This window comes from Harpia harpyja, chromosome W (assembly GCF_026419915.1).
Source record: "Harpia harpyja isolate bHarHar1 chromosome W, bHarHar1 primary haplotype, whole genome shotgun sequence".
NCBI classification, from domain to species: Eukaryota; Metazoa; Chordata; class Aves; order Accipitriformes; family Accipitridae; genus Harpia; species Harpia harpyja.
Window position 1 is genome coordinate 31,037,009 of NC_068968.1, and position 24,482 is coordinate 31,061,490.

General features: G+C 45.3%; 1 protein-coding gene across 1 annotated transcript; it reads left to right on the top strand.

The window, feature by feature from the left end:
• Positions 1–11,029: 11,029 nt before the first annotated feature.
• Positions 11,030–12,499, top strand: LOC128136269 (uncharacterized; the record flags this gene model as incomplete). Its single annotated transcript, XM_052775519.1, is given in 2 exon segments — positions 11,030–11,760; positions 11,763–12,499. Coding segments are annotated over 2 exon segments (1,404 nt in total), but the record flags the coding sequence as incomplete, so codon positions are not given.
• Between the last annotated feature and the right edge of the window lie 11,983 nt (positions 12,500–24,482).

Genomic DNA, 24,482 nt, shown 5'->3' on the forward strand with positions numbered 1-24,482 from the left:
ACTTATTAATAACTACCTCTACTAGTTAATTACTTGGCTACACTTTTGTCTATTGTTTCAATCATAGTGTTAGTATAAGATTTCTAATAATTATTTACCAAATCTCACTTTTACAGTCATCTAGGAGCAAACCAGTTTCTACAGCTGGTACAAAATATTAAAACCATCAAAATATTTAGACATACCATACAGAATGTATGGACATATGCTATCATTGTTACTACGGGTTACACGGTTTACTGAGATAGTTCCATGCCAATTCCTGTTGTGAGAAACCACGCCACCTACTGTTAACACCTTCCAAGTTCAGGTTGCTTCTGCCATGAATAAAACGTTTAACTGATCGTTTGGTGTTGCTTCACCTTAATTTAGCCCGAGGGAATTCCGAATTCACCACGACCCCTCCCTGGTCTGTCCAGCCCGGGTCGTGACAACGATAAAGAAGCCATTCTGATTTATAGGGACATGCAGAAATCCAGGTGTTTTACACCACTGGTTGGGGGAGGTAAAGTGCAGTCTCCCTTTAAGACCCAAATCATAATTTGGCATGTATAATTAGTATTGCACTTGGAAATGGGAATACTTAAAGCATTTTTACCTTTTACATTAAAGGGTATGGTAATGTACTAGAGGTTCAAAACTTGGAAGGCAGAAAGAATAAAAATAAATATATTCTTAAAATTTCTTGTGATTTTTTTTTAATCCAGTCTTGTGATTTTTATGGGTGTTTCATTTGTGACCTTTGAACAGAAGGGATTTGCAGTAAGTTATATTTTTTAAAAATAATTTTGCTAAAATTTAAAAAATAAAGCCAACAATGGCAGATTCTGTTTTTCAAAAAGCCATTTTCATCCCCATTATTGTATAACACACTCTGCACTGTGTGGTTTTCATAATATGGAACAATGCCAAGTTACGTACCATCATACAAATTCATGTGATGATGTAATCTGGCACATCATCACATACCCATTATGTTGCCTGACCAAATCAGTGCTTTGCAAAGTCTTTTTTAAAAAAAAAAAAAAAAGTAATAGCAAGTAATTAATTATCATTACAAAAGGGCTTTAGAAATTAGGCTGTAGTGGAGATGTGTGATGGGCTGAAGGACTTATTATGGGATGTTTAGGGGAGGAACCAAAGGTGGAAAAAGGGAGAGGTTTAGGGGATTTGGGAAGGAACAAGAGTGGGAAAATAGAGGGGTAAGGGGTTAAAAAGGACCGGTTGCATGTAAATAGTTGCCTGGTCAGAATGTTTGTCTGGCTATGCCCTGCACCTGATCAGTGCTGTCTGCCCTAGCTTCTTATTAAATTCCTTTCTAACTCTTTCCTGGGTGAGCACTCCGTATTCTGTGTACATGTGTGTGCATGGGAGTGTGACTGGAGTCAGACCATGGATCAGAGGGCCTGTGTGTCCATGGTGCCAGAGACTGGAGTGAGTGCAAGTGTGTGGCATGATATGTTTTCCTCTAACAAAGAGCACATAGAAGTGGTTTCTTCCTCTAACAAAGAGCACATAGAAGTGGTTTCTTCACATATCCATGTCTCATAGGAATTATTTGGACATTTGGAATGGAGAATACTCATTTGTCCAAGTATATAGCAAAATGCACATATAAGGAATGAAATTCTTATAGGGTCAGAGTTTAACTCCTACAGTTTTAATTCCATATTTTTTTTTTTTTCCCCAAATTGTGTCCTCAATCCTGCAAAATTTCAACCTCTCTTAGTAAGCACCTTGCAAATCATTATCTATTCTCAGTTATGTTGTTAAATTATACAGCTGGTACATTATTTAAACTCAAATTTTTGACTCAGCATTTCATATTTCATATATGAAATCTTCAATGTTTTCAAGTTTCTGTTACTATATGGTTTGCTAGCTTGTGTTTTTACCTTAGCCGAAGTTACTTAGTTTTCATGTTACTCATCCAAGTAAACCTTTTGCCTGATGCCAAGAAGCACATGAATGGAGGAGAGAAGAAAAGGTGCAAAAGCAGGATAAATTTCCCAGTTCTATGTAAGTATTCACAGGTCTTAGAAAAAATATACTGATGCAGCCTGATAGAACTCCTGATATCCCACACTACTCTCTCCAGTGACTGGGGAAGAAGGTACAGGTACAAGTCTGTGCTTTTCTCTGGCTATAACTTGTATATGAAGTTACAAAGGGAGAGGAGGTGAGAAGGAATGGAGTCGGATATTGAGAAGGTTCATGAAATAAAGCTCTTTACCTCACTGTTATAATCACATTCTGCCTGTTAGGCAATACAAAATAAGCCTGGGAATCTTGCCAGTTTCATTTAATCATTTTTTAAACAAAGATTTACTGATTTTTCTATAGTATGCTAGAGTTGATTATACTGCTAAACAGATTGATCTATTACAGAATATACAACTGACTTCTTTTCCTTTCCATATCTGGGTATATGTAATTTAGTAATTTAGTACACAGTCTGTAGGATAACAATTATTTCTTTCCCCCTCCCCCTTTCCTTTATCTCTCTCTATAGAAGATCAGACTGATTGATTGAAATATACCTACATATGTACATTCTGAATTTCATATTGCAGTGCTTCATTTACACTTGACATTCATAGTTGAAGATGCTTGTTAGTTAACATATTTTGGAAAGATGGGAACTTTCCACATTTTAGGATAAGAGTTGTTATAGCATAACTGATTGCAACAATGACGGGAATATTATTGCATTACAGCTAAATTCTGATTTGATGACATATGGCCTAAAGTTGACAATAAACTCCTTGCTCCAGCATGAAAACGTTAATCATTCTGTAATAAACCCATGAAATTTTGACATGTACAAGTCTAATTGCAATAATGACCTCAAATTCGGGCATTTCTTTTCCATTAATCCTACCAGCTTTGGTAAAACTATCTAATAGAACCATACAAAACTGACATGAATAGGTCTAATTGTAATAACTCCAATAATGGGTATTTTCTTATGTTAATCCCACTAGCCTTCATTAAACCTTCTGCCAGGAGTTCAATATTTACTTAGGAAGACAGTGCAGTTTAAGTAACTTTCAGAAAAAATCTTGATTTTATTGAAACAGGTTTTGACAGTGAGAACAAATCCAGCAACAAATTAAAGTGCTTGTTATTTCAGTTCATTCATTTTTTCATCTGTGCAAGTCAAATTCACCTTCCTAACATGGAAGTTCCAGTCTCTTATTGGCTTTATTGCAATCAGCTGCTTTTTCAGTTTTACTATTGATTTTTTTTTTTTTTACAATTCTGCTCTACTGTTCAGTCTGTGAGTTTAACTCCGGTGTTTATTTTGGGCTTGGGGCCACTAACAAATCATTTTCACTGATATTCAATGAAATCTCAAGCTTTATTATTTTCTGTGGCAAGGAAAGAAGACTTCTGATCATCTATGTAAGCTTGTTTTCTTTTTTAAATTAGCAATTGCTTTCCAGAAACAAAGATGACTGCTAACGGTGTCTCCATGCAGACTGAAGATAAATCCCAGCAGCAAATTCTCACTGCTGTAATCACATTAGGTTACGTTAATCCTGGTAGCAATATGAACTTCAGTGCATTACAGAATTAATGAATTTGGCCCATTGAGGTTTACTTTCTTTTTATATCTGTTGTGGCAATATGCAAAAGGCAAATACCCTTCCTCTTGTGACAAAAGCAATGGGCTCTTTAATGTGAACGGACAATGACCACAATTTCATGGAAAGGATAGTGCTTACATACAAGCAAAAAAGACATAAGAAGAATTCAGTAGATCATTTTCTTACAATTTGGGACCTATGCAGGTAGGGTCTTAACCCTTGCTAGTAATAGTATAATAACAAGAAATACTTTGGGTGCTGAAGAACAGTATGCGAAGAGGAACTTTGAAGTATGGGTCTCCCCTCTTGCTGCTCAGTGCTTAATCCAGGCCCACTCCCAGCTTCCATGCTAACCAAACAAATCTTTCCATGCCTGCACTGGCAATGCCCACATGGATAAGTCAGCTGCTCTGAAACCTGGTGCCTTTTAGTAACAGTCCCTGGGAGTGGCATTCAGCTCCTCTAACTTGAAACTTTTACAGGGCAGACATATCCAAATCTGTTGTTTAGACTTCCTTTATAACCACTGGAGAGAAAGAGGCCCTTCTGGGCACTTCTTTGAGGTATTTCAGACCTCTCCATTAGGGGGAGATTAATGAAGCCTCAGAAACACCTCCCTCCTTTGATTACAGAGGAAGCATAGCTAACTACTTCAGCTGTAGATGCCTATGAAGTGTTACGGGAGACAATTTCCACAACATCTCACTTTTAAAACTTGTATTCAGAGCTTGAGCTCGGGTTTTCCAAGGTTATTGGGCGAGTGCAGCCAGACATGCTTTCTACACTGTCCTATGTGGATGTGGAAAGTAACAAGGGCTCAAGTCCTTTGCGAGGTTTACAAAAAAGTCAATCCTAAAAAGTATGTAAACAATCTTTTCTACCAATATTTAGTTTTAGCTCTATTGACAGCTGTATTCTTCTTGTCTTTCTCTTGAAAATGAAAAGTGTAAAGGGTTATCTGCTTTCAAAAATGTTGTCTCACAGACAGACAGACCTGCATGGTCTTTGACAGTGAACTGCAATTTATTGTTCATAGTAGCAAATCTGCAGGTATAAGCAGAGAAACACACAACCTCTTTCCCTCACCAACTTCCTGAAGTGCCTGCTGGAAGCAATTGTGTACTGGTATTGGAGAGCACATGGACAACTCTGACAACACAACCTGAGAAACAATACATGGATGTCGTGGTTTAACCCCAGCCAGCAACTAAGCACCACGCAGCCGCTCACTCACTCCTCCCCCCCACCCAGTGGGATGGGGGAGAAAATCATGAAAAGAAGTAAAACTCGTGGGTTGAGATAATAACGGCTTAATAGAACAGAAGAAACTAATAATGATAATGATAACACTAATAAAATGACAACAGTAATAATGAAAGGATTGGAATGTACAAATGATGCGCAGTGCAATTGCTCACCACCCGCCGACCGACACCCAGCTAGTCCCCGAGTGGCGATTCCCTGCCCCCACTCCCCAGTTCCTATACTAGATGGGACGTCACATGGTATGGAATACCCCGTTGGCCAGTTTGGGTCAGGTGCCCTGGCTGTATCCTGTGCCAACTTCTTGTGCCCCTCCAGCTTTCTCGCTGGCTGGGCATGAGAAGCTGAAAAATCCTTGACTTCAGACTAAATATTACTTAGCAACAACTGAAAACATCAGTGTTATCAACATTCTTCGCATACTGAACTCAAAACATAGCATGTACCAGCTACTAGGAAGATAATTAACTCTATCCCAGCTGAAACCAGGACAGAGGGAAAAGAGACAGGCAAGGGCAAAGAGGAAAACCAGGGAAAACAGACAGGCTGGGGGAAAAGAGGGAAAAGAGAGAGTTGAGGGAAAAGAGGGGAAAGAGAGACGTCATGGAGAAGAGGAATTCCAGGGAAAAGAGACAGGCGGGGGAGGGGGAAGAGGTAAAAGAGGCGAGGAGAAAAAGTGGGGAAAGAGACAGGTCAGGGAAAACAGGGAAAAGAGAGAAAAGATGGAAAAGAGGTAAAAGAGACAGGCGAGGGGAAAAAAGGGAAAAGAGATAGTTGATTGGAAACAGGGAAAAGAGAGAGTTCATGGAAAAGAGGGAAGACAGGGAAAAGAGACAGGCGAGGGGAGAGAGGGAAAAGAGAGAGTTCATGGAAAAAAGGGAAGCCAGGGAATATAGACAGGCGAATGAAAAGAAGGAAAAGAGAGAGTTCGTGGAAAAGACGGAAACCAGGGAAAACAGACAGGCAAGGGGAAAAGAGGTTTAAAGAGAGAGGCGAGGGAAAAAGAGGCAGGTGAGGAAAAAGAGGGAAAAGAGACAGACGAGGGGAAAAGAGGTAAAAGACATGCGAGGGAAAAGAGGGAAAAGGGAGAGTTCATGGAAAAGAGTGAAACCAGGGAAAAGAGACTGGCCCGGGGGAAAGAGGAAAAAGAGACAGGCAAGGGAAAAAGCAGGGAAAGACAGAGTCGAGGGAAAAGAGTGAAAAAGGGTAAAAGAGGCGAGGGAAAAGAGGCAGGCGAGGGGAAAGAGGGAAAAGAGAGTTGATGGGAAAGAGGGGAAAGAGGTAAAAGAGACAAGCTGATAGCATATGTCCATACATTTCATGTGGTTTTTTGAAACTTTTATGGTTTTAATATTTTGTACCTTCTATGAAAACTGCTTTGCTGCTAGATGACTGTATAAGTGAGATTTGATAAATGATCTTATATTAACATTATGGTTGAAACAATAGACAAAGGGTAGCCGGGGAGATAATTACAAAAGTGTAGTCAAGTGATTAACTGGTAATTATTCATAAGTTTTGCAGTTCTTTGCTCTTATGACTAGATGTTCCTGTACGCTAGGTGAGAACAATGTTGAAACTGACCACATGTGATTCAAACTGCATTAAGCTTCAAGATCAAAGAACAAGGACAAGAATAAAGACTTCAAGGACAGCCAACAAGAACTTCAAATGGGTCGGTGGTCGTAAAAGCAGCCCTTCGACTCAGATGGATCCTTCATTGTGCATGATCGGATGTAGGCAGTACTATGATAATCAGTTGCAATCATTTTTATGTATATGTACACTAATCTGATTAATATGCAATTAGTTATTCTATATAACCTGTTTGTGCTAAAGCTGTGGTATGCACGCTAGGTGGAACTATCCCCCATGCATCCAGTGCTGCAATAAAGAATGCCTGCTTTCTAAAACTCCAAAACGAGTCTTAGAGAGTTTCTTCGACCGGCTTTTCGGTATCAAAGTGAGGGAAAAGATGGAAAAGAGAGAGTTCATGGAAAAGAGGAAAACCAGGGAAAAGAGACAGGCGAGGGGAAAAGAGGGAAAAGAGAGAGTTGAGGGGGAAGAGGTAGGTGATGGAAAGTGGGAAAATTAGAAAACAAGGGAAGAGAGGTAAAAGAGACAGGCAATGGAAAAGAGGGAAACCAGGGAAAAGAGACAGGCCCAGGGAAAAGAGAGGGAAAGAGAGAGTTGAGGGAAAAGAGAGGGAAAGAGAGAGTTGAGGGAAAAGAGGGAAAAGAGTGAAAAAAGGTTAAAGAGACAGGCGAGAGAACAGAGAGAAAAGAAGTTAAAAAGAGAGGCGAGGGGAAAGAGGGAAAAGAGAGTTGATGGAAAAGAGGGAAAAGAGGTTAAAGACACAAGCAAGGGAAAAGAGAGAAAAGAGAGAGGCGAGGGAAAAAGAGGGAAATCAGGGGAAACAGGTGAGGGAAAAGAGAGACTTGAAGGAAAAGAGGGAAAGTAGGTAAAAGAGACAGGCAAGGAGACAGAGGGACGAGAGAGTTCATGGAAAAGAGGGAAACCAGGGAAAAGAGAGAGGCCCGGGGGAAAGAGGGAAAAGAGTCAGGCAAGGGAAAACAGGGGAAAGAGAAGGAAAGAAAGACTCGAGGGAAAAGAGCGAAAAGAGGGAAAAGATGTAAAGGAGACAGAAGAGGGAAAAGAGGGAAAAGAGAGTTCATGGAAAATAGTGAAGCCATGGAAAAAAGACAGGGCAGGGGAAAGAAGGAAAAGAGAGAGTTCATGGAAAAGTGGTAAACCAGGGAAAAGACTGTCAAGGGAAAAGAGGGAAAAGAGCCAGGCGAGGGAAAAGAGGGAAAAGAGAGAGTTGATGGAAAAGAGGGAGAAAAGAGAGTTGATGGAAAATATGGAAGCCAGGGAAAAGAGGCAGGTGAGGGAAAAGAGGGAAAAGGGAGAGTTCATGGAAAAGACAGAAACCAGGGAAAAGGCACAGTTGAGGGAAAAGTGGGAAAAGAGAGAGTTGAGGGAGAAGAGGGGAAAGAGATAAAAGAGAGAGGCGAGGGAAAAGAGGGAAAAGGTATCTAAGAGACTGAATTGTTATCTCGAGCCGTTTGAATCAAAGATTCTTACGTGTGAGGGACTGGGCTGTCAGCTCAAGGAACTGTGAACTGTTTATCTTGAGCCCTTTGTCTCTGAGATGGCCTGTTTAAGCAGGACACTCCTCTCTCCATAAGGATGATTACCAGGCCATTGAGGCATCCAGAGGAGGAAACGGGGCTGGAGCTGATAAGATACTGGTTTCTGGTGTTGATCACGCGAAAGTCGTGTGATAGACGAAACCTGCAGCGGGTGACATCATCGAAATATGCCCTATAAAAACCATGGAGACAAGCCATGGGGGCTCCCACCACCGAAGAACAGAAGATTGCGGACCAATGGGATGCCGCTGGTTCCATGGTGGTGACCATCATTGCAACTCCCACCATCGAATGCTTGCCTGAGGACCAATGGGACGCCGCTGGACTCGTGGTGATGACTATCCTTGCAATTCTATCCTGACTGCTTGCTTGATTTCGGCCTTTTCTTCCATTCTATCCTATCGCCACTATTTTCCACATTCAATACTTATGATAATAAAATTTTTTTGGGGTATACGGCATTTGACATTGTTTGCATCTAAAACTCGCTCTTGGGATCATATCAAAAACTTCCCCAACAAAGGATCAGGACAAGCGGTTAAAGAGAAAGGCGAGAGAAAACAGGGAAAAGAGAGAGCTGATAGAAAAGAGGGAAAATAGGTAAAAGAGACAAGTAGAGGGAAAAGAGTGGAAGGGAGAGTTCATGGAAAAGAGGGAAACCAGTGAAACGAGACAGGCGAAGGGAAAGAAGGGGAAGAGAGAGTTCATGGAAAAGAGGGAAACCAGGGAAATGAGATAACGCGACAGAAAACATGGGGAAGAGAGAGTTCATGGAAAAAAGGGAAACCAGGGGCAAGAGACAGGCGAGGGTGAAAGAGGTAAAAGAGAGAGTCAATGCAGAAGAGGGAAAGAAGAGAAAAGAGGCAGGCGAGGCGAAAAGAGATAAAAGAGACAAACGATGAAAAGAGGGGAAACAGACAGGTGAGTGCATAGAGGAAAACCAGGGAAAAGTGACACGCAAGGGAAAAGAAGGGAAAAGAGACACGCGAGGGAAAAGAAGGGAAAGAGAGAGTTCATGGAAAAGAGGGGAACCAGGGAAAAGAGAAAGGCGAGGGAAAAGCAGGGGAAGAGAGAGTTCATGGAAAAAAGGGAAACCAGGGAAATGAGACAGGCGAGGGGGAAAGAGGTAAAGGAGAGAGTTAATGCAGAAGAGGGAAACCAGGGAAAAGACACAGGCGAGGCAAAAGAGGGGAAAGAGAGAGTTCATGGAAAAAAGGGAAACCAAGGAAAAAAGACAGGCAATGAGAAATGATGGAAAAGAGACAGCTCATGGAAAAACTGGGGAAAGAGTCATGCGAGGGCAAAGGCAAAAAGCAGGGACAAGACAGAGTCGAAGGGAAAGAGAGTGTTCATTGAAAAGGGGGAAACCAGGGAAAAGAGACAGGCGAGTCGAAAAGAGATAAAAGAGACAAACGATGAAAAGAGGGGAAACAGACAGGCGAGGGCATAGAGGACAACCAGGGAAAAGAGGCAGTTGAAGGAAAAGAAGGGAAAAGCAACAGGCGAGGGAAAAGCAGGGGTAGAGAGAGTTCATGGAAAAAAGGGAAACCAGGAAAAAAGAGACATGCGAGGGGGAAAGAGGTAAAGGAGAGAGTTAATGCAGAAGAGGGAAACCAGGGACAAGACAGAGTCGAACGAAAAGAAAGAAAGAGAGAATTCATGGAAAGGAGGGAAACCAGGGAAAAAAGACAGGCAATGAGAAAAGATGGAAAAGAGACAGATGATGGAAAAACTGTGGAAAGAGCCAGGCAAGGGCAAAGAGGAAAAGCAGGGAAAAGAGACAGTCGAGGGAAAAGAAGGGAAAGAGAGAGTTCATGGAAAATAGGGAAACCAGGGAAAAGGGACAGGCGACGGGGAAAGAGGTAAAAGAGAGAGTGAATGCAGAAGAGGGAAGGCAGGGAAAAGAGGCAGGAGAGGGAAAAGAAGGGAAAGGAAGAGTTCATGGAAAAGTGGGAAACCAGGGAAAAGAGATAGGCGAGGGAAAAGAAGGGCAAGAGAGAGTTCATTGAAAAGGTGGAAACCAGGGAAAAAAGACAGGCGATGAGAAAAGATGGAAAAGAGACAGATGATGGAAAAACTGGGGAAAGAGAGAGGCGAGGGCAAAGAGGAAAAGCAGGTGTAAGAGACTGAATTGTTATCTTGAACCATTTGCCTCAAAGATTGTTAGGTGTGAGGGACTGGGCTGTCATCTCAAGGAACTGTGAACTGCTTATCTCAAGCCCTTTGTCTCTAAGATGGCCTGTTTAAGCAGGACACTCCTCTGTCCATAAGGACGATTACCAGGCCATTGAGGCATCCAGGGGAGGAAACGGGCTGGAGCTGATAAGATACTGGTTTCTGGTGTCGATCACAAGAAGATCGTGTGATAGACAAAACCTGCAGCGCATGACATCTTCGAAATATGCCCTATAAAAACCCGTAGAGACAAGCTGTGGGGGTCTTCTTCACCACCAAAGAATTGAAGAGTGAGGACCAACGGGATGCCGCTGGATCCGAGGTGGTGACTATCCTAGCAATCCTATCCCGACTGCTTGCTTAATTTCTACCTTTTCTTCCATTCTATCCTATCGCCACCATTTTCCACTTTTCATACTTTTGATAATAAAAGCTCTTTTGACTATACGGCATTTGACCTCGTTTGTGTCTTAATCTCGCTCTTGGGATCATATCGAAACCTCCCCCGACATTGGATCGGGACATTTAAATTGGCGTCACGGACAGGATCCCTTGAGACGAGAGTGCCGTATTGTTACCCTGCTTTAATACGTGAGACCTCTCAGGAACGTAAGGGGGGCAGGCTTGTGGTGTTTGAAATGTTACGTGCTGCCTTCCTGAGACGACTGCTTCCCCGCTTTTTATAAGGTGTTTCAGACTTTACGTGCTGCCTTCCTGAGATGACTGCTTCCCTGCTTTAATACGTGAGACCTCTCAGGAACGTAAGGGGTGCAGGCTTGTGTTGTGTTTGAAACTCCCCGCTTTAATACGTGAGACCTCTCAGGAACGTAAGGGGGTACAGGCTTGTGTTGTGCTGTGTTTGAAACTTTACGTGCTGCCTTCCTGAGACGACTGCTTCCCCACTTTGTATAAGATGAGTGATAACAAAATTGCCCGTTTGGGGAAAGAAGCTTTGTTTGATTTTTTAGAAAAACATAAAGCACGACCCTCTGTGCTTGGGATAGACTGGGCTCAGGGAAATTGGTATAATCTGCAGAGCGTTATTGATCGGATGGTCGCTTTACAGAGAGATGCTAGAGTGCGGTCAGGGAAAGGAAAAGCAATTGTCTGTGCCGTTCCCGGTGCCAGTCTGGCCGCAGCAGTGGAGGATAGGGATTGCCACCTCACTGCAGAATCTCAAATTATTGAATCCCTCCAAAATCTTGTTCAGTCCCTTATGGGACAAGTGGCAGGATTAAAAGCACAACTTGAAGCAGAAAAGAACCAAGTGAAACATTTGCAAATTGCTCTTAAGGAGCAGCTCCTTGCAGGTACTGTCCATGAGGAAATTCCTCCAAGATCAGAAATTGGCTACCCCTTTAAGGACCCGCAGGCAGCAAAAGAGAGAGTGGAGAAGTTAGAGCTGCCTTCATTGCGACCTTTAGTCAAAACTGAATATACTTATGATGATGAGCAGGACCAGTTCCCCCAAGTTACAGCTAAAGAGGTCCTCTATACTGCCACTGAGTTGGCAAAACTAAAAAAGGAATTTGGCCGAACCCCTAAGGAGTCAGAAACAGAGTATGTGTGGAGAGTATCGTTGTCGGGGGGGACCAGATTCTGTTAAGTGAAAAGGAGGCGGAAGGGTATTGGGGACCGGGAGTGTTTTTAACTACTGGGAATCACTGTGCCCCCTGGTCTTTAACCCAACGGGCAGCCTATTGGGCGGGAGGTTTGAACCCCTTGGAGAGGGGGGATCCCCTCGCGATTACGGGGACTGTTGATCAATTAGTGGAGAGTGTGCAAAAGGCAGCTTGTCTGCAGATGATGTATGATCGAAAATTGGAGCCTAGGCAGGAGTCCCTGATGATGATGTTGGTGGATCCTGAGTGAATGACTCCCCTTATACGGGGACTCCCTGATTCTCTGAAACCGATTGGTATACAATTACAAGGAAAAATACAGGCGATGCCCCAGGGCGAGAGTGTTGTGGCTGCTTCAGGAGGATTCACGCCTGATCAGCACCGCCGCCCCCCAGATAAGAAAATGTGGACTTGGGGAGAATTGGCCCAGGAATTAATTAATTACGGGCGCAAGTATGGTCCCGTTAACCCTCCAGCCACCAAAACAGACTCCAGGGGCTTGAGGCGGGCTGAAGTAAAAATAGTTTCGTGCCCTGGGAGTGATAAGAGAACACCCCTTGCTAAACCGCCGGGGGGGAGAGATATCCCGAAGAAACGTAATATACTGTGGGCTCGGGGATACCAGAAGGGGATCCCGCGTGACTTAATGGACGGGATGCCAACAGAAAAATTGGAAAAATTGGTAACAGGGTGGCCTGATAAATCAGCAAATAGAAAAGTGGATTTTGGGAATACTACTCCCAGCGCACCCTCCCTGATTGATTTATCAGAAACAAACGCCACCCAAGAGCCGGCGGGAAACTAGATTGTCCTGGTTAAACCACGACATAGATCCTTTGCCTTTCGGTGGTGAGCAGGGGGGCGAAGGTTGGATGTATATTAGACAGCTCACTGAAAATGGCCAGGGTGATTTACTAATTACAGGCATTGTGGGACCAAGACAAGTCCCGGTCACCTTTTTGGTAGATACCGGAGCTCAGATTTCAGCTATTAAAACCAAAGACGCTGCTAATTGCGGAATTACACCCGCCAAACAGCAGCTTTTTATGGCAGATGCATTCGGCATTGTTCAGCCACAGGCATTAGCAATGGTCAGCCTGCATTTGCCAGGGGAAGATAGTGCCACTACAGTGACAATGGTTGTGGGGGAGTTTCCACTTAACCTTTTAGGACTCGATGTTTCAAAAGGAAAGACCTGGACTGATAACAAAAGGAGACAGTGCAGGCGAGGGGGAAAGAGATAAAAGAGAGAGTTAATGCAGAAGTGGAAAACCAGGGAAAACAGACAGGCGACGAGAAACGATAGAAAAGAGACAGTTCATGGAAAAACAGGGGAAAGAGAGAGGAGAGGGCAAAGAGGAAAAGCAGGGAAAAGAGACAGTCGAGGGAAAAGAAGGGAAAGAGAGAGTTCATGGAAAAGAGGGAAACCATGGAAAATAGATACGCGACCGAAAACACGGGGAAGAGAGAATTCATGGATAAAAGGAAACCAGGGAAAAGACTCAGGCGGTAAAAGAGAGAGTCAATGCAGAAGAGAGAAAGAAGAGAAAAGAGACAGGCAAGGCGACAAGAGATAAAAGAGACAAACGATGAAAAGAAGGGAAACAGACAGGTGAGGGGATAGAGGAAAACCAGGGAAAAGAGGCAGCTGAGGGAAAAGAAGGGAAAAGAGACACGCGAGGAAAAAGAAGGGAAACAGAGTTCATGGAAAAGAGGGGAACCAAGGAAAAGAGACACGCGACCGAAAACAAGGGGAAGAGAGACTTCATGGAAAATTGGGAAACCAGGGAAAAGACGCAGGCGAGGGAAAAGAGGGGAAAGAGAAAGTTCATGGAAAAAAGGGAAACCAGGGAAAAGAGACAGGCAGGGGGGAAGAGGTAAAAGAGAGAGTCAATGCAGAAGAGAGAAAGAAGAGAACAGATACAGGCGAGGCGAAAAGAGATAAAAGAGACAAACGATGAAAAGAGGGGAAACAGACATGCGAGGGTGTCGTGGTTTAACCCCAGCCAGCAACTAAACACCACGCAGCCGCTCACTCACTCCCCCCCACCCAGTGGGATGGGGGAGAAAATCGGGAAAAGAAGCAAAACCCGTGGGTTGAGATAAGAACGGTTTAATGGAACAGAAAAGAAGAAACTAATAATGATAATGATAACACTAATAAAATGACAACAGTAATAATAAAAGGATTGGAATGTACAAATGATGCGCAGCGCAATTGCTCACCACCCGCCGACAGACACCCAGCCAGTCCCTGATCGGCGATTCCCTGCCCCACTTCCCAGTTCCTATACTAAATTGGACGTCACATGGTATGGAATACCCCGTTGGCCACTTTGGGTCAGCTGCCCTGGCTGTGTCCTGTGCCAACTTCTTGTGCCCCTCCAGCTTTCTCGCTGGCTGGGCATGAGAAGCTGAAAAATCCTTGACTTTAGTCTAAACACTACTGAGCAACAACTGAAAACATCAGTGTTATCAACATTCTTCGCATACTGAACTCAAAACATAGCACTGTACCATCTACTAGGAAGACAGTTAACTCTACCCCAGCTGAAACCAGGACAGAGGGCATAGAGGAAAACCAGGGAAGAGAGACACGCGAGGGAAAAGAAGGGAAAGACAGAGTTCATGGAAAAGAGGGGAACCGAGGAAAAGAGACTGTATTGGTTTTCTGTGGCAAGGTTTTGGTAGCGGGGGGGGTTACAGGGGTGGCTTCTGTAAGAAGGTGCTGGAAGCTTCCCCTGTGTTCGAGAGAGCCCATACCAGCCGGCTCTAAGACGGACCCGCCGCCGGCCAAGGCCGAGCCAATCAGCGATAGTGGTAATGCCTCTGTGATAACATTTTTAAGAAGGAAAAAAAAGTTGGGACGGAGGTATTCGGCAGCCGGAGAGAGGAGTGAGAACATGTAAGAGAAACAACCCTGCGGACACCAAGGTCAGTGAAGAAGGAGGGGGAGGAGATGCTCCAGGCGCCAGAGCAGAGATTCCCCTGCAGCCCGTGGTGAAGACCATGGTGAGGCAGGCTGTCCCCCTGCAGTCCATGGAGGTCCACGGTGGAGCAGATATCCACCTGCAGCCCGGGGAGGACCCCACGCCGGAGCAGGTGGGTTCCCGAAGGAGGCTGTGACCCCGTGGGAACCCCGCGCTGGAGCAGGCTCCTGGCAGGACCTGCGGATCTGTGGAGAGAGGAGCCCACGGAGCAGGGCTTCTGGCAGGACTTGTGACCCCGTGGGGGGCCCACGCTGGAGCAGTCTGTGCCTGAAGGACTGCACACCGTGGAAAGGACCCATGCTGGAGCAGTTTGTGGAGGACTGCAGCCCGTGGGAAGGACCCACGCTGGAGAAGTTCGTGGAGGACTGTCTCCCGTGGGTGGGACCCCACGCTGGAGCAGGGGAAGAGTGTGATGAGTCCTCCCCCTGAGGAGGATGAAGCGGCAGAAAATAACGTGTGATGAACTGACCGTAAACCCCATCCCCGTCCCCCTGTGCCGCTGGGGGGTTGGTAGAGAATCCGGGAGTGAAGTTGTGCCCGGGAAGAAGGGAGGGGTGGAGGGAAGGTGTTCTGAGATTTGGTTTTATTTTTCATTACCCTACTCCGGTTGATTTGTAATAAATAGAGTTAATTTTCCCCAAACTGAGTCTGTTTTGCCCATGACGGTAATTGGTGAGTGATCTCTCCTGTCCTTATCTCGACCCACAAGCTCTTTGTTATATTTTCTCTCCCCTGTCCAGCTGAGAAGGAGGGGGAGTGATAGAACGGTTCTGGTGGGCACCTGGCGTCCAGCCAGGGTTAACCCAACACAGAGACACGCGACGGAAAACAAGGGGAAGAGAGACTTCATGGAACAGAGGGAAACCAGTGAAAAGAGACAGGCGAGGGAAAAGCAGGGGAAGAGAGAGTTCATGGAAAAAAGGGAAACCAGGGAAAAGAGAGAGGCGAGGGGGAAACAGGTAAAAGAGAGAGTCAATGCAGAAGAGGGAAGGCAGGGAAAAGAGGCAGTAGAGGGAAAAGAAGGGAAAGGAATAGTTCATGGAATAGCGGGAAACCAAGGAAAAGAGATAGGCGAGGGCAAAGAAGGGGAAGAGGGTGTGCATTGAAAATTGGGAAACCAAGGAAAAGAGGCAGGCGAGGAAAAAGAGTGGAAGGGAGAGGTCATGGAAAAGAGGGAAACCAGGGAAAAGATATACGCAACCGAAAACATGGGGAAGAGAGAGTTCATGGTAAAAAGGGAATCAAGGGAAAAGAGACAGGCGAGGGGGAAAGAGGTAAAAGAGAGAGTCAATGCAGAAGAGAGAACGAAGAGAAAAGAGACAGGCGAGGCGAAAAGAGATAAAAGAGATAAACTATGAAAAGAGGGGAACCACACATGCAAGTGCATAGATGAATACCAGGGAAGAGAGACAGGCGAGGGAAAAGCAGGGGAAGAGAGAGTTCATGGGAAAAAGGGAAATCAAGGAAAAAAGACAGGCAATGAGAAATGATGGAAAAGAGACAGCTCATGGAAACACTGTGGAAAGAGTCATGCGAGGGCAAAGGTGAAAAGCAGGGACAAGACAGAGTCGATTGGAAAGAGAGTGTTCATGGAAAAGGGAGAAATCAGGGAAAAAAGACAGGTGATGAGAAAAGATGGAAAAGAGACAGATTATGGGAAAAATGGGGAAAGAGAGAGGCGAGGGCAAAGAGGAAAAGCAGGGAAAAGAGACAGTCGAGGGAAAGGAAGGGAAAGAGAGAGTTCATGGAGAAGAGGAAAACCAGGGAAAAGAGGCAGCTGAGGGAAAAGAAGGGAAAAGAGACACGCGAGGGAAAAGTAGGGAAAGAGAGAGTTCATGGAACAGAGGGAAACCAAGGAAAAAAGGCAATGAGAAACGATGGAAATGAGACAGTTCATGGGAAAACTGCGGAAAGAGTCATGCGAGGGCAAAAACGAAAAGCAGGGAAAAGAGACAGTCGAGGGAAAGGAAGGGAAAGAGAGACTTCATGGAGAAGAGGGAAACAAGGGAAAAGAGGCAGGCGTGAGAAAACGAGGGGAAGAGAGAGTTCATGGTAAAAAGGGAATCCAGGGTAAAGAGACAGGCGAGGGGGAAAGAGGTAAATAGCCAAGGAAGCAAAAGAGGGGAAAGCGACAGGCGAGGGCATAGAGGGAAACCAGGGAAAAGAGGCAGGCGAGGGAAAAGAAGGGAAAGAGAGAGTTCATGGAAAAAAGGAAAACTAAGGAAAATAGGCGATGAGAAGCGATGCAAAAGAGAGAGTTCATGGAAAAACTGGGGAAACAGTCATGCGAGGGCAAAGGCGAAAAGCAGGGACAAGACAGAGTCGAGGGAAAAGCAGGGGAAGAGACAGTCCATGGAAAAGAGGGAAACTAGGGAAAATAGGCAAGGAGAAAAGACGGAAGAGAGACGGTTTATGGAAAAAGGGGGAAAAGAGACAGGAGAGGGCAAAGACGAAAAGCAGGGAAAAGAGACACTCGAGGGAATAGAAGGGAAAGAGAGAGTTCATGGAGAAGAGGGAAACAAGGGAAAAAAGGCAGGCGTGAGAAAACCAGGGGCAGAGAGTGTTCATGGTAAAAAGGGAATCGAGGGAAAAGAGACAGGCGAGGGGGAACGAGGTAAAAGAGAGAGTCAATGCAGAAGAGGGAAAAGAGACAGGCGAGGCGAAAAGAGATAAAAGAGACAAACGATGAAAAGAGGGGAAAGAGACAGGTGAGAGCATAGAGGAAAACCACGGAAAAAAGGCAGTTGATGGAAAACAAGTGAAAAGTGACAGGAGAGGGAAAAGCAGGGGAAGAGAGAGTTCATGGAAAAAAGGGAAATCAAGGAAAAAAGACAGGCGATGAGAAATGATGGAAAAGAGACAGCTCATGGAAACACTGTGGAAAGAGTCATACGAGGGCAAAGGCGAAAAGCAGGGACAAGACAGAGTCGATTGGAAAGAGAGTGTTAATTGAAAAGGGGGAAACCAGGGAAAAGAGACAGTCGAGGGGGAAAGAGGTAAAAGAGAGAATTAATGCAGTAGAGGGAAACCAGGGAAAAGAGGCAGGCGAGGAAAAAGAGTGGAAGGGAGAGTTCATGGAAACGAGTGAAACCAGGGAAAAGAGATAGGCAAGGGAAAAAAATGGGAAGAGAGAGTTAATGGAAAAAAGGGAAACCAGGGAAAAGGGATAGGCGAGGGGGAAAGAGGTAAAAGAGAGAGTTAATGCAGAAGAGGGAAGGCAGGGAAAAGAGGCAGTAGAGGGAAAAGAAGGGAAAGGAAGAGTTCATGGAGAAGAGGGAAACCAGGGGAAAGAGGCAGGCGAGGGACAACCAGGGGCAGAGAGAGTTCATGGTAAAAAGGGAATCTAAGGTAAAGAGACAGGCGAGGGGGAAAGAGATAAAAGAGACAAACGATGAAAAGAGGGGAAACACACATGCAAGTGCATAGAGGAAAACCAGGGAAGAGAGACAGGCGAGGGAAAAGCAGGGGAAGAGAGCGTTCATGGAAAAAAGGGAAATCAAGGAAAAAAGACAGGCGATGAGAAATGATGGAAAAGAGACAGCTCATGGAAACACTGTGGAAAGAGTCATGCGAGGGCAAAGGCGAAAAGCAGGGACAAGACAGAGTCTATTGGAAAGAGAGTGTTAATTGAAAAGGGGGAAACCAGTGCAGAGACAGTCGAGGGGGAAAGAGGTAAAAGAGAGAATTAATGCAGTAGAGGGAAACCAGGGAAAAGAGGCAGGCGAGGAAAAAGAGTGGAAGGGAGAGTTCATGGAAAAGAGGGAAACCAGGGAAAAGAGATAGGCAAGGGAAAAGAATGGGAAGAGAGAGTTAATGGAAAAAAGGGAAACCAGGGAAAAGGGATAGGCGAGGGGGAAAGAGGTAAAAGAGAGAGTTAATGCAGAAGAGGGAAGGCAGGGAAAAGAGGCAGTAGAGGGAAAAGAAGGGAAAGGAAGAGTTCATGGAGAAGAGGGAAACCAGGGGAAAGAGGCAGGCGAGGGACAACCAGGGGCAGAGAGAGTTCATGGTAAAAAGGGAATCTAAGGTAAAGAGACAGGCGAGGGGGAAAGAGGTAAAAGAGAGAGTCAATGCAGAAGAGAGAAGGAAGAGAAAAGAGACAGGCGAGGCGAAAAGAGATAAAAGAGACAAACGATGAAAAGAGGGGAAACACACACGCAAGTGCATAGAGGAAAACCAGGGAAGAGAGACAGGCGAGGGAAAAGCAGGGGAAGAGAGAGTTAATGGAAAAAAGAGAAATCAAGGAAAAAAGACAGGCGATGAGAAATGATGGAAAAGAGACAGCTCATGGAAACACTGTGGAAAGAGTCATGCGAGGGCAAAGGCGAAAAGCAGGGACAAGACAGAGTCTATTGGAAAGAGAGTGTTAATTGAAAAGGGGGAAACCAGGGAAAAGAGACAGTCGAGGGGGAAAGAGGTAAAAGAGAGAATTAATGCAGTAGAGGGAAACCAGGGAAAAGAGGCAGGCGAGGAAAAAGAGTGGAAGGGAGAGTTCATGGAAACGAGGGAAACCAGGGAAAAGGGACAGGCGACGGGGAAAGAGGTAAAAGAGAGAGTGAATGCAGAAGAGGGAAGGCAGGGAAAAGAGGCAGGAGCGGGAAAAGAAGGGAAAGGAAGAGTTCATGGAAAAGAGGAAAAGCAAGGAGAAGAGGCAGGCGAGGGAAAAGAAGGGAAAGAGAGACTTCATGGAAAAGAGGGAAACCAGTGAAAAGAGACAGGTGAGGGAAAAGCAGGGGAAGAGAGATTTCATGGTAAAAAGGGAATCCTGGGAAAAGAGGCGAGGGGGAAAGAGGTAAAAGAGAGAGTTAATGCAGAAGAGGTAAAGATGATAAGAGAGACAGGCGAGGCGAATAGAGATAAAAGAGTCAAACGATGAAAAGAGGGGAAAGAGACAGGCGAGGGCATAGAGGAAAACCAGGGAAAAGTGACATGCGAGGGAAAAGAAGGGAAAAGAAACACGCGAGGGAAAAGAAGGGAAAGAGAGAGTTCATGGAAAAAGCGGGGAACCGAGGAAAAGAGACTCGCGACCGAAAATATGGGAAAGCGAGACTTCATGGAAAAGAGGGAAACCAGTGAAAAGAGACAGGCGAGGAAAAAGAGGGGAAAGAGAGGGTTCATGGAAAAAAGGGAAACCAGTGAAAAGAGGCGAGGAAAAAGAGGGGAAAGAGAGAATTTATGGAAAAAAGGGAAAGCAGGGAAAATAGGCGATGAGAAACGATGGAGAAGAGACAGTTCACGGAAAAACTGGGGAAAGAGTCATGCGAGGGCAAAGGCGAAAATTAGGGACAAGAGAGAGTCGATAGGAAAGAGAGTGTTAATTGAAAAGGGGGAAACCAGGGAAAAGAGACAGTCGAGGGGGAAAGAGGTAAAAGAGAGAATTAATGCAGTAGAGGGAAACCAGGGAAAAGAGGCAGGCGAGGAAAAAGAGTGGAAGGGAGAGTTCATGGAAAAGAGGGAAACCAGGGAAAAGAGATAGGCAAGGGAAAAGAAGGGGAAGAGAGAGTTAATGGAAAAAAGGGAAACCAGGGAAAAGGGATAGGCGAGGGGGAAAGAGGTAAAAGAGAGAGTTAATGCAGAAGAGGGAAGGCAGGGAAAAGAGGCAGGCGAGGAAAAAGAGTGGAAGGGAGAGTTCATGGAGAAGAGGGAAACCAGGGGAAAGAGGCAGGCGAGGGACAACCAGGGGCAGAGAGAGTTCATGGTAAAAAGGGAATCTAAGGTAAAGAGACAGGCGAGGGGGAAAGAGATAAAAGAGACAAACGATGAAAAGAGGGGAAACACACATGCAAGTGCATAGAGGAAAACCAGGGAAGAGAGACAGGCGAGGGAAAAGCAGGGGAAGAGAGAGTTCATGGAAAAAAGGGAAATCAAGGAAAAAAGACAGGCGATGAGAAATGATGGAAAAGAGACAGCTCATGGAAACACTGTGGAAAGAGTCATGCGAGGGCAAAGGCGAAAAGCAGGGACAAGAGAGAGTCGACTGGAAAGAGAGTGTTAATTGAAAAGGGGGAAACCAGGGAAAAGAGACAGTCGAGGGGGAAAGAGGTAAAAGAGAGAATTAATGCAGTAGAGGGAAACCAGGGAAAAGAGGCAGGCGAGGAAAAAGAGTGGAAGGGAGAGTTCATGGAAAAGAGGGAAACCAGGGAAAAGAGATAGGCAAGGGAAAAAAATGGGAAGAGAGAGTTAATGGAAAAAAGGGAACCAGGGAAAAGGGATAGGCGAGGGGGAAAGAGGTAAAAGAGAGAGTTAATGCAGAAGAGGGAAGGCAGGGAAAAGAGGCAGTAGAGGGAAAAGAAGGGAAAGGAAGAGTTCATGGAGAAGAGGGAAACCAGGGGAAAGAGGCAGGCGAGGGACAACCAGGGGCAGAGAGAGTTCATGGTAAAAAGGGAATCTAAGGTAAAGAGACAGGCGAGGGGGAAAGAGATAAAAGAGACAAACGATGAAAAGAGGGGAAACACACATGCAAGTGCATAGAGGAAAACCAGGGAAGAGAGACAGGCGAGGGAAAAGCAGGGGAAGAGAGAGTTCATGGAAAAAAGGGAAATCAAGGAAAAAAGACAGGCGATGAGAAATGATGGAAAAGAGACAGCTCATGGAAACACTGTGGAAAGAGTCATGCGAGGGCAAAGGCGAAAAGCAGGGACAAGACAGAGTCTATTGGAAAGAGAGTGTTAATTGAAAAGGGGGAAACCAGTGCAGAGACAGTCGAGGGGGAAAGAGGTAAAAGAGAGAATTAATGCAGAAGAGGGAAACCAGGGAAAAGAGGCAGGCGAGGAAAAAGAGTGGAAGGGAGAGTTCATGGAAAAGAGGGAAACCAGGGAAAAGAGATAGGCAAGGGAAAAGAATGGGAAGAGAGAGTTAATGGAAAAAAGGGAAACCAGGGAAAAGGGACAGGCGACGGGGAAAGAGGTAAAAGAGAGAGTGAATGCAGAAGAGGGAAGGCAGGGAAAAGAGGCAGGAGCGGGAAAAGAAGGGAAAGGAAGAGTTCATGGAAAAGAGGAAAAGCAAGGAGAAGAGACAGGTGAGGGAAAAGCAGGGGAAGAGAGATTTCATGGTAAAAAGGGAATCCTGGGAAAAGAGGCGAGGGGGAAAGAGGTAAAAGAGAGAGTTAATGCAGAAGAGGTAAAGATGATAAGAGAGACAGGCGAGGCGAATAGAGATAAAAGAGTCAAACGATGAAAAGAGGGGAAAGAGACAGGCGAGGGCATAGAGGAAAACCAGGGAAAAGTGACATGCGAGGGAAAAGAAGGGAAAAGAAACACGCGAGGGAAAAGAAGGGAAAGAGAGAGTTCATGGAAAAAGCGGGGAACCGAGGAAAAGAGACTCGCGACCGAAAATATGGGAAAGCGAGACTTCATGGAAAAGAGGGAAACCAGTGAAAAGAGACAGGCGAGGAAAAAGAGGGGAAAGAGAGGGTTCATGGAAAAAAGGGAAACCAGTGAAAAGAGGCGAGGAAAAAGAGGGGAAAGAGAGAATTTATGGAAAAAAGGGAAAGCAGGGAAAACAGGCGATGAGAAACGATGGAGAAGAGACAGTTCACGGAAAAACTGGGGAAAGAGTCATGCGAGGGCAAAGGCGAAAATTAGGGACAAGAGAGAGTCGATTGGAAAGAGAGTGTTAATTGAAAAGGGGGAAACCAGGGAAAAGAGACAGTCGAGGGGGAAAGAGGTAAAAGAGAGAATTAATGCAGTAGAGGGAAACCAGGGAAAAGAGGCAGGCGAGGAAAAAGAGTGGAAGGGAGAGTTCATGGAAACGAGTGAAACCAGGGAAAAGAGATAGGCAAGGGAAAAAAATGGGAAGAGAGAGTTAATGGAAAAAAGGGAAACCAGGGAAAAGGGATAGGCGAGGGGGAAAGAGGTAAAAGAGAGAGTTAATGCAGAAGAGGGAAGGCAGGGAAAAGAGGCAGTAGAGGGAAAAGAAGGGAAAGGAAGAGTTCATGGAGAAGAGGGAAACCAGGGGAAAGAGGCAGGCGAGGGACAACCAGGGGCAGAGAGAGTTCATGGTAAAAAGGGAATCTAAGGTAAAGAGACAGGCGAGGGGGAAAGAGATAAAAGAGACAAACGATGAAAAGAGGGGAAACACACATGCAAGTGCATAGAGGAAAACCAGGGAAGAGAGACAGGCGAGGGAAAAGCAGGGGAAGAGAGAGTTCATGGAAAAAAGGGAAATCAAGGAAAAAAGACAGGCGATGAGAAATGATGGAAAAGAGACAGCTCATGGAAACACTGTGGAAAGAGTCATGCGAGGGCAAAGGCGAAAAGCAGGGACAAGAGAGAGTCGACTGGAAAGAGAGTGTTAATTGAAAAGGGGGAAACCAGGGAAAAGAGACAGTCGAGGGGGAAAGAGGTAAAAGAGAGAATTAATGCAGAAGAGGGAAACCAGGGAAAAGAGGCAGGCGAGGAAAAAGAGTGGAAGGGAGAGTTCATGGAAAAGAGGGAAACCAGGGAAAAGAGATAGGCAAGGGAAAAGAATGGGAAGAGAGAGTTAATGGAAAAAAGGGAAACCAGGGAAAAGGGATAGGCGAGGGGGAAAGAGGTAAAAGAGAGAGTTAATGCAGAAGAGGGAAGGCAGGGAAAAGAGGCAGTAGAGGGAAAAGAAGGGAAAGGAAGAGTTCATGGAGAAGAGGGAAACCAGGGGAAAGAGGCAGGCGAGGGACAACCAGGGGCAGAGAGAGTTCATGGTAAAAAGGGAATCTAAGGTAAAGAGACAGGCGAGGGGGAAAGAGGTAAAAGAGAGAGTCAATGCAGAAGAGAGAAGGAAGAGAAAAGAGACAGGCGAGGCGAAAAGAGATAAAAGAGACAAACGATGAAAAGAGGGGAAACACACACGCAAGTGCATAGAGGAAAACCAGGGAAGAGAGACAGGCGAGGGAAAAGCAGGGGAAGAGAGAGTTAATGGAAAAAAGAGAAATCAAGGAAAAAAGACAGGCGATGAGAAATGATGGAAAAGAGACAGCTCATGGAAACACTGTGGAAAGAGTCATGCGAGGGCAAAGGCGAAAAGCAGGGACAAGACAGAGTCTATTGGAAAGAGAGTGTTAATTGAAAAGGGGGAAACCAGGGAAAAGAGACAGTCGAGGGGGAAAGAGGTAAAAGAGAGAATTAATGCAGAAGAGGGAAACCAGGGAAAAGAGGCAGGCGAGGAAAAAGAGTGGAAGGGAGAGTTCATGGAAACGAGGGAAACCAGGGAAAAGGGACAGGCGACGGGGAAAGAGGTAAAAGAGAGAGTGAATGCAGAAGAGGGAAGGCAGGGAAAAGAGGCAGGAGCGGGAAAAGAAGGGAAAGGAAGAGTTCATGGAAAAGAGGAAAAGCAAGGAGAAGAGGCAGGCGAGGGAAAAGAAGGGAAAGAGAGACTTCATGGAAAAGAGGGAAACCAGTGAAAAGAGACAGGTGAGGGAAAAGCAGGGGAAGAGAGATTTCATGGTAAAAAGGGAATCCTGGGAAAAGAGGCGAGGGGGAAAGAGGTAAAAGAGAGAGTTAATGCAGAAGAGGTAAAGATGATAAGAGAGACAGGCGAGGCGAATAGAGATAAAAGAGTCAAACGATGAAAAGAGGGGAAAGAGACAGGCGAGGGCATAGAGGAAAACCAGGGAAAAGTGACATGCGAGGGAAAAGAAGGGAAAAGAAACACGCGAGGGAAAAGAAGGGAAAGAGAGAGTTCATGGAAAAAGCGGGGAACCGAGGAAAAGAGACTCGC